General features: G+C 25.7%; 4 protein-coding genes across 4 annotated transcripts; 2 read left to right on the top strand and 2 right to left on the bottom strand.

Moving 5' to 3' along the window:
* Positions 1 to 454: 454 nt before the first annotated feature.
* On the top strand, positions 455 to 8243 carry LOC127278417 (receptor-type tyrosine-protein phosphatase N2). Its single transcript, XM_051300144.1, has 18 exons — positions 455 to 665; positions 1712 to 1813; positions 2451 to 2498; positions 2583 to 2643; positions 2770 to 2901; positions 2973 to 3069; positions 3145 to 3585; positions 3675 to 3900; positions 3973 to 4119; positions 4190 to 4221; positions 4284 to 4442; positions 4518 to 4644; positions 4715 to 4782; positions 4844 to 5227; positions 5300 to 5521; positions 5592 to 5956; positions 6017 to 6070; positions 6155 to 8243. The coding sequence occupies exons 2-18, from the start codon at positions 1720 to 1722 to the stop codon at positions 6435 to 6437; spliced, it is 2940 nt and encodes a 979-aa protein (XP_051156101.1). The 5' UTR covers positions 455 to 665; positions 1712 to 1719; the 3' UTR covers positions 6438 to 8243.
* A 70-nt stretch (positions 8244 to 8313) lies between these two features.
* Positions 8314 to 10808, bottom strand: LOC127278423 (DNA endonuclease RBBP8-like). The gene is made up of 7 exons (XM_051300154.1): positions 10527 to 10808; positions 10295 to 10397; positions 9212 to 10230; positions 8975 to 9152; positions 8792 to 8903; positions 8629 to 8731; positions 8314 to 8531 (listed from the first exon to the last, which is right to left on the bottom strand). The coding sequence occupies exons 1-7, from the start codon at positions 10624 to 10626 to the stop codon at positions 8467 to 8469; spliced, it is 1680 nt and encodes a 559-aa protein (XP_051156111.1). The 5' UTR covers positions 10627 to 10808; the 3' UTR covers positions 8314 to 8466.
* Positions 10809 to 10939: 131 nt separating this feature from the next.
* On the top strand, positions 10940 to 12095 carry LOC127278431 (MRG/MORF4L-binding protein). Its single transcript, XM_051300161.1, has 4 exons — positions 10940 to 11107; positions 11215 to 11336; positions 11418 to 11775; positions 11849 to 12095. Exons 1-4 carry the CDS (start codon positions 10996 to 10998, stop codon positions 12001 to 12003), a joined length of 747 nt encoding a protein of 248 aa, XP_051156118.1. The 5' UTR covers positions 10940 to 10995; the 3' UTR covers positions 12004 to 12095.
* A 331-nt stretch (positions 12096 to 12426) lies between these two features.
* LOC127278432 (40S ribosomal protein S28) lies at positions 12427 to 13326 on the bottom strand. Its single transcript, XM_051300162.1, has 2 exons — positions 13008 to 13326; positions 12427 to 12584 (listed from the first exon to the last, which is right to left on the bottom strand). Exon 1 carries the CDS (start codon positions 13248 to 13250, stop codon positions 13053 to 13055), a length of 198 nt encoding a protein of 65 aa, XP_051156119.1. The 5' UTR covers positions 13251 to 13326; the 3' UTR covers positions 12427 to 12584; positions 13008 to 13052.
* Positions 13327 to 13383: the final 57 nt, after the last annotated feature.

Genomic DNA, 13383 nt, shown 5'->3' with positions numbered 1-13383 from the left:
AACTGAATTGAATTAATTTTAATTATACTTTCATCAAAATAAAATTTAATATTTCAACGATAATGGATTTGAAATTAATTAAAAAAAAGAGAAATAATTTAATTAACTGTATAGATTTAAAAAAAAGAGTAATCAGTAGGTTTTTTTCACACTTTTTACCGGGCGGCGTAATTATAAAATAAAATAGTTGATTATTATAAAAATTCAATATTTACTTTCCTCAATTTTATACCGCGCGCATGCGTTTCATATATTTTTCAAAGAAATGAGAAAAAAATACATTTTTAATAATTTTTTTTTAGATTTGTGTTTATTAAAACAGTTTTTAATTTAATTATAATTTATTTGTCGAATAAATTTTACAATGAATATTTTTATGATTCTTGCCAGTGACAGCTGCTTACAAGTGGGTGCCGATCGATTTGAACTCAACGCACGCCCTCTTTTCACCTCTTCTTCTTCAATATACTCCAAAAATCAGTTAGTGCCACCGCTTTGCCGATATTAGATGTTCTACACTGTGATATTGTAATATTTTTGTGAAATGATGATTTAAACAGATATTAAAAATCGTATACAATCGATTCAAGTGATAAGTTCAAAGTGTCGCTTTGTACTTTTTTTTTTATTTGAATATGAATAATTGAAGACATTGTCACGCCCAGGTATTTTTTCTTTCATTATAGATATTAAGAATTTTAATTAAAAATAATAGATTTTTTTGTTTATTAATAAAAAAATAGTACATGTTATTATTATCAATTGAAGATTTACTTTAATTAATACTAGCGATAGAAAAGTTTGTTTTTTAATTTATAGAAAAGATATTTTTTCTCTTTAGCTAAAGTTGCCATACGGATATACGAATAGTGAAAAAAAAAAAATTACGCCTTTTACAAATAATAATCGAAAAAAGCTAATTTATTGTCAAAAATGTTTTTAATTTAATAAAATAGAGAATTTTAATTAATTTTCCATATAATACTTTTCGGTTTGAAAAAAAAAATATTTATTTATTAATGAAACACTTTATTATGGTCTAATAAAAGTTTTTGATAATAATAATAATAAGTAGTAATATAATAATAAAAAAAAAGTAACTTATGAAAAAATAATTTATTATTCAATGGAAAGAACTTTTTTTTGGGTGCGTCGTAGAAAATTTATTATTGAATACTTGACGCTTCAATCATATTTAATGTGTGTCAACTTAGGGTTGATAGAGAGCATCTTCGCGTTTCAATATCCTTTATTCTCTGAATGAACGGATGATTTCAATAGTTCAATTCTATTTTAACTAAAATGTCACATACGTAGAATTCCATTTCATATTTAATATCCTTTTAAAATGATTAGTAAAAGAAAATTTATTAATTTTTTATAACAATTTTTATTTCCCTTTCCGGTTAAAAAAATCCATAATATCAAAAATGATTTTTTTTTTTCATTACATATTAGTAATATTATATATGGAGTTTATTAATTCCACTATTAATTAATTAGTAATTTTTTATTTTAAATTTATAATCAAAAATACAATTTTATCCAATACAATAATATTATAATAAAATTAATAGCAAATTATTTTCAATATTTGGTATAAATATTATAATAATGTGTTACATAAACTAATTGGGTTTCATCAATAATAATTAAGCATCTAGCTTAATTGTCATTTTAGTATAAATAAGAATAAGAGATTTTCTTATAGGAAAATCCATGGGCCGTAAAAGGTGGTGGCGAGGAGGTTTGTGGGAGCTTATGTTATTGCTCTCTACCTTTAATCGTGTTATTGTAGGTGACGATGAAGTAGGTTTGTATTTTTATACACAGATTTAATTAATGATATCCAAAAATTTATTACTATAAATAAAATAAAAATATTATTGGTAATTGAATTACTATTTTAAATATATTTATATTTATTGAAAAAATTTATTTTAAAAAAATATTTTTTTTTTGAGAAATTTTGATAATAGATTTATATAAATTTTTTTTTTAATTTAATATTTTCTTTGTTTTTGAACGTTGTTGAAAGGCCTTTAAATCATAATATTATTTTTTTATCAGTATACATTTCAACGGATACATTGTATAAGATTTGTGGGTGTAAATATATGTATAGGAAATAATCCGGTACCATTCTAGTTTCATCAACCCACGCATTTTTCTTTAACATCAGTAGTATTATCGAACCGTACTTCCCACACACAGTGTGTTTTAACGTCATCTTTTCAATATAACCACCCCTTTTTGTATATACAACACACACACACATATCATATTTCATTATAAATTTGTGAATAATAAAAAACAAATGGGGAGATAAAATATTAAAATTTAGGTTTTTATTATTTTTTAATTAAATTAATTTTCAAATGTTATATAAAAAAAATTTTATATATCTTTTTATATTAAAAAATTAAAAATATATTAACATTATGTTTCAGGCTGTCTGTTTAGTAAAAATTTATGTGCACCGGAAACTTGTTTCAATGGTATGGATTTTATATCGATTTTTTTTTTGTTATAATAAATAAAAATAGAATAATTATTTAAAAAAAAATAATTTTACTGTTCAGATTTGGCGTTTGGACGATGTATACCTTTTTACATAGACGAAGGACTTAAAGATTTGTATCAGTAAGTTATTTGATAAATATAAATTTTATTCTTAAATTACAGAAAAAAATTATTATTGTAAATATTTATAATTGCGTTAATTTGAAAATAATTTGCGCAAAAAGAAAAAATATTTAAAAATTGTAGATATAATTTGGAAATAGAAGATTTGGAATTCCTAAAATTGCAACTTGAAAGACTTGAATCCAATGGATATAAATGGTCTCATCCATATACACAATGTATAATACAAAATTCATTACTCAATATTCGTTACAGGTTTGTAATTTCAGGTCCTATTTATTTAGATTCATAATAATTATTGTTAAAAACTAAATAAAATTTTTTAGATTGGACAAAGACCTAACATTTTGCGAGTATTTAAGCTCACAAACAGATAGTCAATTTATGGATAGAGAGAAAGAAGTTGATGATTCTGAGAATATAGTAAGAATTATTTGATGAATTTTTGTTTAAAAAACCTTTTTTTTGAAATTTATTTTTTATCATTATTATTTGCAGATTAGACCAATTGCTGTAGTAAAATTTACTCCTAGTGAATTTTATCCCCATGGAGATTATGCTGATGAATTATATTATCCACCTGAAATTGGTGAAAAGCCAAGTCGACATTTAAAAAATTTGCATTCATCAAGTTTTTCATCTCCTTCACTTTATCAATTTCCGTCCTTAAATGATGAATTTTCAAATGATCCATATAAAAATGAGAGAAAATTAAAGAGAAGTATTTTGGAACTTGTTGATAATGATGATGATGATGATAATTATTATCCGTCTCAAATTAGACAAAATCCCTCTTTATTCATTTCACCAAAACAAATACATATTTCAAAAAATATTATGAAACGAGTATATGATGATGAAGAAGAAGAAGAGGAAGACGAGGAAAATTTATATAAAAGAAAATTGGATTTAGAATTTTTGAAAAATAACATGAGAGAGGTAATTTTTTTCTATAAAAAAAAAATAAAATAAAAATTAAATTATGTGAACATTAAATAAGAATAATAAAATTTTGAATAATTTTCAAGCATCAGCAAAGTGTGTTTCGAAATATTCCCAAGGATATTTATAAAGTCGACGAGGATGATCCAATATCTACTAATGTTAAAGAAATAGAATTTTCTGATGAAAATAAAGAGAATCAAAATAAATATAATTTAGCTGATATTCCCATGGATTTTCTATCAGATTTAAGTCAAGTTTACACAGAAGATGATGTTGTACCTTTGCAGAATGATAAAATTGAAACACCTGGTTTGTTTTTTTTTCCTATTATTTAAAATTTATATTATTGTTAGACATTTTACATTGTTTTTGTTTTTACAGAAAATCTTGATTTAACATTTGATTTAAATTCTGATTTATGGGATCGTGAACTTGCTGGTTTTAAAAGAAGAGAACGACTGGATGTTAAGAAACCAGGCCCAGCTTTTGCTGTGAATCAATATAAATTGAAATCCAAATTTACGCCACGTTAGTTTTCTTTTAATAGAAATTAATAATTTTTTATAACACGGTTAATCAGAAATGTTTTTTTTTACAGATTTCAATGAAGAGAATCAAGATGAGGAAAATGTGAGTATTTATTTTGTAAAAGAAGATTTTTATGACGTTTCAATTTTAAATTTTATTTTCAGGATAAATTGTATGCACCGCAATCTAAAAAAGAATTAGGTTCAATATCTCACAATATAGGACAACAAATTGATTATAAAAATGTTGATTTAGATCATGTTTATATCGATTTTGAAGAGCCTATAAATGTTTGGATGAAGGGTTCACATATTATAAACGAGGTATTTTATCAAAAGATCATTTACCTCTAAACAAGGTAAATTTTGATTTGTTACCATAAATGTTTATATTTACAGGTAGAAAAACTGGCAGGCCTAAATAAAGGAGATTTAAATGATATAAGAGTTGAAAATAAAGAAATAACTTTTAAAGTAAATCACAATAATAAGAATATTACTGCTCTTGATGTTGTGAAGACTATTGGTAAATTTTTCAGTTTTATACGAAAAAACAAATGATGAATTTATATTTTAATTTAATAATAATATTTCAGAGAAATCTCGAAGCACATTGGAAGAGACATTTGGAGTGAATATTGTCAGATCTGGAATTGGCGATAAGGTGAGTTTTTATTTTCTAATTTTTTTTTTTTTAAATAAAAAATAAATTAAATTAATTATAGGCAAAACTTCCGGCAATGTTTGAAATTCGTCAAGAAGTGAATCCAATTATGTTTGGTGCTATTGTTGCAATGGGAGTTGCGGCAGCAATTGCTGGATGCACAGTATTTCTTGTGACAGCGCGACGTCAAGCAAAATATCGCGCTAAACTTGCTGGTTTAGCTGCACCTGATCCTGAAGCATCAAAGGATTATCAAGAACTTTGTCGCGCTCGAATGCAAGCAAAACAACACGCCGATAATAAGCAAGATTCACCACGAATATTCCCTCTATTAGGACGTATCAGTGAATCAAATAATTCATCATCTAATCGTTCCAGTACATCGTCATGGATTGAGGAATCAGCGCTGACAAATATGGATATATCAACAGGACACATGGTTTTAGTGAGTTTTTTTTTTAATTTTATAAAATAATTCGATATTAAAGTTTTTTGATAATTCTAAAAAATTTAACAGTCTTACATGGAGGATCATTTAAAGAATCAGGATCGTTTAGATGAAGAATGGTTGAGTATTTGTGCATATGAAGCAGAGCCATGTTCAACGGCAATTGCTGAAAAGAACGATAATGCGAAATTAAATCGTCCAGGTGCTTCATTGCCTTACGATCATTCGCGAATTGTTCTAAATGATCTTGCCAATGTGAACAATTCTGATTACATTAATGCTTCAACAATTGTAAGTATTTTTTTTTTTTTGATAAATTCAAGTATTTTAATTTACGTTTATGAGAATATTTTTTTTTTAGACCGATCACGATCCTCGAAATCCAGCGTATATTGCCACTCAGGGCGTAATGCAGGAGACAGCATCTGAATTTTGGCAATTGGTATGGGAACAAGGTAGTGTTGTGATTGTAATGTTGACACGATTAACTGAAGAAGGAAAGGGAATGTGCTATCGTTATTGGCCCGGTGAGGGTTCGGAACTTTATCATATCTATGAGGTTCATTTGGTCTCTGAACATATTTGGTGTGACGATTATCTTGTACGTTCGTTCTATTTGAAAAATCTTCGCACAGGCGAAACACGAACTGTCACTCAATTTCATTTTCTCTCATGGCCAGAAAATGGAGTTCCACATTCCACGAAAGCTCTACTCGAATTTCGAAGGTATTTATTTAAAAAAAAAAATGCCCCTCATTAATAATTTACAAACGTATTTATTTTCAGAAAAGTCAATAAATCATACAGAGGCAGATCGTGTCCAATAATTATACATTGCAGGTAAAATGATTAATAAAGATAAATAATAATTTTTATAATTAGATTTTAATAAATTTTTGTCGTATACTTTTTTTTCCACAAAAGTGACGGAGCTGGTCGAACTGGCACATATTGTTTAATCGACATGGTCCTAAATCGAATGGCAAAGGGTGCTAAAGAAATTGATATTGCCGCAACTTTAGAGCATATCAGAGATCAAAGGCCTGGAATGGTGTCAACTAAACAACAATTTGAATTTGTCCTTATGGCTGTTGCCGAAGAGGTACACGCAATTTTAAAAGCTTTACCTATTCCATCTAATGAAAAATCATCATCTTCCACTGCTATAAACAATAGTCTTCCTTTATCTTCAAATTCAGAACAGTAAATATCATTATTAATAATTTGATTTCAAAAAAAAAGAATAATTAAATATATTGTTGTCTCGTGTCTCTATTAATTATTATTGTCATATTACAAAAAATTTATTTTCATTATTTTTTTCAAGATCATGAAATTTCGATATTTTTATTTAATTGCAGAAAATGTTTTTAATTAAGGGAATTTTATGAAAAGAATTTTTTTTTTTAAATTTAATGCACAATTTATATTTAATAAGAGATTTGAAAAAAAAATTTTATATATTTTTACAATTTTTTTTTAATATTAAATCTTATCGACTTGTAGAATTTTATTCTAATTTCTGTCAGTCAGAAATATTTCTGTGATCTCATTTACTATTTCATTTTTTACTTGATTTTATAAGGGATTTATTTTTTATTTTCAATTTATTTATTTAGGTAAATAATATTTAATAGTAAAATTAATTTTTAATGTAACTTTTAATAGTGAAAATGTTATTAATCTTTATTTTCAAATTAATATTGTAATGAGAGAAAAAAAAGAGAGAGTTAATTCAAAATTGTTCTAGTACCGCATGAAAAGTTGAATAATTTTATTATTTATATAAAATTAAATCTTCAACATTCCATGCGGAATTTTATTAAATGAGAAAATTTCACCTATAACTCTAAACAATGAAAACGGATATAATTGTAACTGAATGTATTATTATTTTTTAATTATATTATGAATATTTATAACTGTGAACGTAAATTAAGATCGCTACTGAATTTCTACATGGTATTTAAAAAACAAAGAAAAAACTTATAATAAATATTAAATATACAAATATTATATATATATATATGTCAATATACATAAATGTATGTGTATGTATATACGATTGTATTGAAAGAAATTTGATAATTGAAGGTAAAAGAATTAGTTTTGCTCATATAGAAGACTTGTTACAGATAGTAAAAATTATTTTTTGTCTTTAAATCAATTTGAATTATTTTATTTGCTAATAAATTAATTAGTATATTTATATTATTATCGAAAATCGCATGGAAATTTTTTTTTTTATAGTGGACTCAATTATCTTTATATAAATACAGTTAAACCTAATTAAATGAGATTTCCCAGTTAACGAGGTTCGACTGTATTAAAAAAATGTTTAACCGTCATAGGTGTGTGAGTGGTTTTTTTTCATTGGAAAATATGAGTATCTCAGATATGTGTTTAAAAGAAATGGAAACGAAAATGCTTTATATCAACAGAAAAAAAAAACAAAATTCATAGAGACTAAAATTTAAATTATATTCTATCATAAATATATATAAAGCTCTCGTGTCATTTAAGTGAATGAGGATGACATGCACTTAAAAATATCTGTCGCAGTACAACTTCTTCAATAAATTTTATTCCATAGCTTCCCTTATTCCGGAAGAAGTGCTGACAGAATCTTTTTTTTTGCGCATGTATATATTATATATACAAAAACAGTCATATTAAGAATCAAATGAAGACGCTTATGTATGTACTCAAAAAAGAAAAAAAAACGATAAAAGAAAGTCATGATTCATTTTATTTTAATATATAATTTGAGAGATGTAAGCGCCTTAAAATGGTTCAGATATCAAATAACATACTTTTTTTTTGCTTCTAATTAGCCTCTCTAGCATCAAGCTAAAAAAAAATTCTATATTTTTGTGTAAAATGAAATATAATATATAAAATATAATTAAATATAAGTGAAAAAAAGTCTATATACGATATGTTATTCAGAAATATAACAATATGTTGTAACTGAATAAAATAATCTATGTTCAATAAATGTGAAGTAAATTCATTTCAATTACTTTTGAGTTTAAAAAAAAAACAATTTCCCTTTTGGTATTGGCAATAAAATCAACAATACATTATTTTAATAATTGTAAAGAATATATTTACAGATAATTGTATTTTAATTATGAAAATAGTTATTTATAGGAAAATAAAAATTTAATTTAATTCTTGTAATCTGCGCTATTTTCTTTTTATCATTATCGGCAGTATTAAAAATGTCAGGTACTTTATTTTTTTTCTCGTTCAGGTAATGAAGGACAAAGTGTATCGGGAAAAGCTGGATCCCAAAAACCTGAAACAAAATATCTTCTTTAAGAATCGCGGTGATTATAAAAAAGTAAAAATGGGGTGGCCACCCTGAAAAATAAATTTTTTTTTTTACTTCATACCTGGTGGAGTATAATAATAAGGATCGAATTTTGCCTTATGACGAGAACACTTTTTCATATATTCTTTAAGTTCATTCTCAGGAAGATTGAGTTCTTCATAATACTGTAGAAAAAAACATTTTATTAATTCATATTCATTTTTATTAATTTAAATATAAATTACCTTTTTGCAATCCCAACATGACCATCCATTAAGTCGTGCTCTTTCATTTTTCCGTCTAATAACCTGATCATCATACGCATATTCTGGAATGCATTTTTTCTTTTCAGAAATCCTGTAACAAAAACAATAAAAATATTCATGTTCATATAAAAATTGACATTAAAAAAAAAAAAAAATATTTACTTATCGAAATTTCTCATTGGAGGTCGTTTTATTTTTGGACTAGTTATTTCTCTTGAACTTCCTGGTTTAGGTGATGTTTTTTCTATTTTTATATCATTTTCATATTCTCCAGGTGAAAAGAATGTTTCATCATCCATCATTGTTTCATTGACATGAGTCTTATTTATTTGATTGTAATCTAGAAAAATTATATTTAAACAAAAAAAATAAACAATATTGTAAAATGTTTTAACATACCTTTGTGAGAATTTTCTTTTAAAACAGATGCTTTTTTGATAAAACCAACAAGATTTTTTCTTGCTACTCTGTGAGTAGTTTTTTTCTTCATTAAATGATGATCTTCTTGAAAACTAAAATCCGTATCAGAATCAGAATGATGCTTCTTTGGAGATAAAAATTGTGTTAGCGAAGCCTCTGGTTCATAACTCGAATTAATTTGAGAAATATTGTCTTTAATTTTAATTTTATTTTCCTTGGCAGGGCTAATTTTTTCAAAAACACATTCAATTGATTTAGTAATTCTTTTTGGTGTTGACGAACCCAATGTTGTGTCAATTGTTGATTTTGAACTTGCAAATGTCTCATCCATATCAATATCCATATTTTCAACATTTATATTGGAATTAAATAAAGACGTGTCAAATAGTGAATCAATTGTTCTATTTTCCGCTTTTGATGTTATATTTGTCTCTTTACTAATGTCTGTTTTCTCTTCGTCTGTTATAAATATAAGTTTCGTTTGTTTCAATTTATTTCCTTTACATGACATTTTCGAATTAACATTATATAAATTAGAGACACCTAATTTTTGACTAGGTTTTAATTTAGGACTTGTAAAAATATCATTTTCCTTCACTGAAGAAAAAAGTGATATATTCATATTTGACAAATTATTATCATTAGCGGATTTTGGAATTTCAGTAATTTTCTCCTTTTCAATATTGGGATAAATTTTACAAGAAAAATTCTTCTTCCCTCGAATTTTATTTCTTGAAAATACAGGACTTTTTTGTATTTGACTTTCGTTATTGTTTGAATTTAATTTTGATTCTTCAAATTGTTTCATTAAACTATGCTCAGATTCAGTATCAAACTGAACAGAAAGTATTTCTGGTATTTCATCTAATAGTAAATTATTTTCAACTATTTCTTGAACATCAAGATTATCTGGAGTTGATTTTTCTATCACATTATTGCATTCTATCATTGAAATGTCATTTTTATCTTCCGCAATTATTTCTGTTGTATCATGTACTCTGAAAATTCATAATTGAATCAAAATTTTCTTTTTTTTATCATAAGTAAAAATATAATACTTACTCTTTAATGCTGTCATTTGTTTTTGTAGAAGTAACACTAGTATCATCTTCTGATTGATTTGATAATTTACAATTTTTATGCGCTTTTCTTTCCTTTAGTAATTCTGCAATTAAAAAAAAAATAAGACACTTGTAAAAGTGTATTGTATGTTGTATTGCTAATACTTTAAAGTTTTCGTTTTGTAAAATATTGAATATATTCTCTAAGGTAGGAGAAAGTTAATTATACTTACTTCTGAATTGTCGTCTTAATGATTTTAAAGTTTCATCAAATTTTTCCAATAATTTCTCCTGTTCATTAACATCTGACAAAAGGCTTTCAGATAAAAGCATTTTTAAATTTCGTATTAATAGGTTAAATTTGATATTTTTAATGTTTTCTATTGTTTAAAACGATTAAAACTTTTTTTTACATTCCATCTTTATAAAATTATGCACAAAAGAATATAATTACAAATCTAAGAATGCAATTCTTAGAAAATAAACAATAACAAACAAAAAGAATGTTGTGACATATATAAACAAAAAAGAAAATAGATAAGCAACTCAAAGGGTCATTAAGCTGTGTCCACAAGTGATTTTACAGTATGTAACACTAGTTTACGTTCTTCTTTGTATGAACGCTTAACTTCTCAACCCTGTTTCCGTAAAAACAAAAAAGTTTCAACTACTTGTATTTTCGTTTGACGTTTTATTTATTTGATGTTAAGAATGGCTGTCAAAGAAAAACAATCGGACTCCACTGAGGAAATCGAGTGGAATGTGGAAAATGAAATTCAATTATTCTTCGCAATGAATGGTCACAAACCAGTTGGTAAGTTAATAGCGATAAAATTCTTTTCTCAAGATTCATTTTAATTTAGAGGTTATCTCAATTCTTTTCTTATTGACAAGAATTCTAATTTCAACAATATTTAACAGGAGTAAATAAATATTTCCACATGGTTTGTATTTGGGAGAAATTTCGAGCTGCTATTCACAAGGAAGTGTCCTTGAAAACAATTTGGGATCATCTGGAATCAATGTATGATTTAATGTCTCTGGTATGTTTACAATCTTTTCTTTTTTTTTTCTTTATCATATTAGAGAATATTAAATTTTTTAAATTAAATTCACATTATTAGGATGATATGGAGGATTTTCCATTTCCCAGCAACGAAGTTGATTTTAGCCTTCCGGAAGCGGAATTTCAAGATATTATTAAATATCGTCAAGAGGAACAGGAGGCTAAAATGAAAGAACAAAAGGAAAAGCAAAAAGAAGTGAAAAAGGAAAAAGAAATTAAAGAACCTGTGAAAAAAGAAGTACCACGAGAAACAAAAGCGCCAAAGGAAATTGAAAAGAAGAAAGAGGAAATTAAAAAAGTAGCCAAAGAACCAGAAGTCAAGAAAGAGAAACAAAAGGAAGTTAAAGATGTTAAAAAAGAACAGAAAACACCCGCCAAAGGTAGATTAAAAGGAAAAGACGATCAAGATGAACCAGGTATTTTTATTTACATTTCTTTATGTAATTCAATTTTTTATTTTTTTGCAAACATTTTTTTTTTCTCTTACAGTTGTTGTTATTAAAAAAGAGCGCAAAGAATCAGAATCAAATCGAGAAGGCCCAAAGAGAGCACCAAAACGACCGACAAGACAAAGTATTGACAGTTCATCTAAAGCATCTTCTAGTCCTCGCGATACACCACCTCCAAAACGTCGAAGAATTTAAAAATTGACTGTTTTATATCTATTTTCTATAAATGTTACATAGAATAGATTTACAAATACTAATAAATTTTACTGTTAATTTTTTCAAGTAAACGGCAGTGAAATTTCAAGTATTACCCACAAAAAAAAAATGTAAATATTTTTTTCTATTTGTATAATCAAAATCAATATTCACAATTACAGGAGAATTATTTCAGTGAAAACTGTAAAAATTCCAATGTTTCATTCTATATTTTTAAGAATCATTTTAACTGCAATTTTCTTTATAATTTAGCAGTTATCACACATTCAGTGTATGAATCTTTTTTTATTTTTAGAAAATAAATTTTATGTAAATAAAACCCGTATTTTTTTTTTAAATTAAATAATATGGTAATTGACTAATTAATATGACTAATTCAAGTCAATAATAAAAATGCAAAAATTTGTTTGGTTACCAGATGTATATTTTAAACATGATGGATGTATATAAATTCATTTATAAATAGTCGTAGAAAATAAGGGCATCATCAGCAAATTATCATTGTTACAATTCTTCCACAGCTGGTGATTCTCTTCCATTCTAAGAGAAAATACTGGTAACTGAAACATTTCAAAAAATAAATTTAATAAACAGAATTAGTTTTTTTTAAATGTACAGGTGAATTTTTAATACACAGAACAATTAAAAACAAAAGAAATTTTTAGGTTAGTTTACAATCCAGATTACATTATCATTATGTTGGTTTCTTAAAGTAAGTTTTAGTTGACAAAATAAGTTATAGCAATCAATTTCCATGTGATAAAAAAAATTTCTAACATGGAAGGAGCAAAATATTTAGTAAATTAAAATAAGAAAAAAATACTTTTTTTTTAGAAAATACGCTAATTAGTGCATTTATATAAAATTGTACGTTATAATTAATTTCCTCATGCTTAGTATACACAAGTTAACCTCAAAAATTACAAACTCATATACAATAATTCGCAAATGTATTAAATAAATTTACATAATAGAAAACTTACCCATTTTTTGTTTTTGAACAGTAGTTTCTTATTTTTTTGCAAAAATCATCGAAGCCTTCTTGCTTCACGTTCAGACTCGAGGAGGGTTAAAAGATCACCTTCTCTTACTGGACCTTTTACATTTCTGATAATTTGACGATTTTGTTCTCCCAAAAATTCAACTTTAACTTGAGTACACTGGCCCTGTGACCCAGTGCGGCCCAATACTTTAATAACACGCGCTAAAACGACTGGTTTATCCATTATTTTTAGGGAATGCACGTGTCTCTAAAAAGTCACTTAGGCAAAAGAGCGTTTCTTGCCGAAAAAGAGAGAAGTCACTATGCGCATGGTTAAAACTACTTACAACTTCCGGTAAAATTAATAACACAAATTT

Source organism: Leptopilina boulardi, unplaced genomic scaffold (genome assembly GCF_019393585.1).
Source record: "Leptopilina boulardi isolate dan_hultmark-lab unplaced genomic scaffold, ZJU_Lbou_2.1 LbouV2_202, whole genome shotgun sequence".
Lineage (NCBI taxonomy): Eukaryota > Metazoa > Arthropoda > Insecta > Hymenoptera > Figitidae > Leptopilina > Leptopilina boulardi.
The sequence above is the reverse complement of the archived record's forward strand: the minus strand, read 5'-3'. Positions and strand labels throughout refer to the sequence as shown.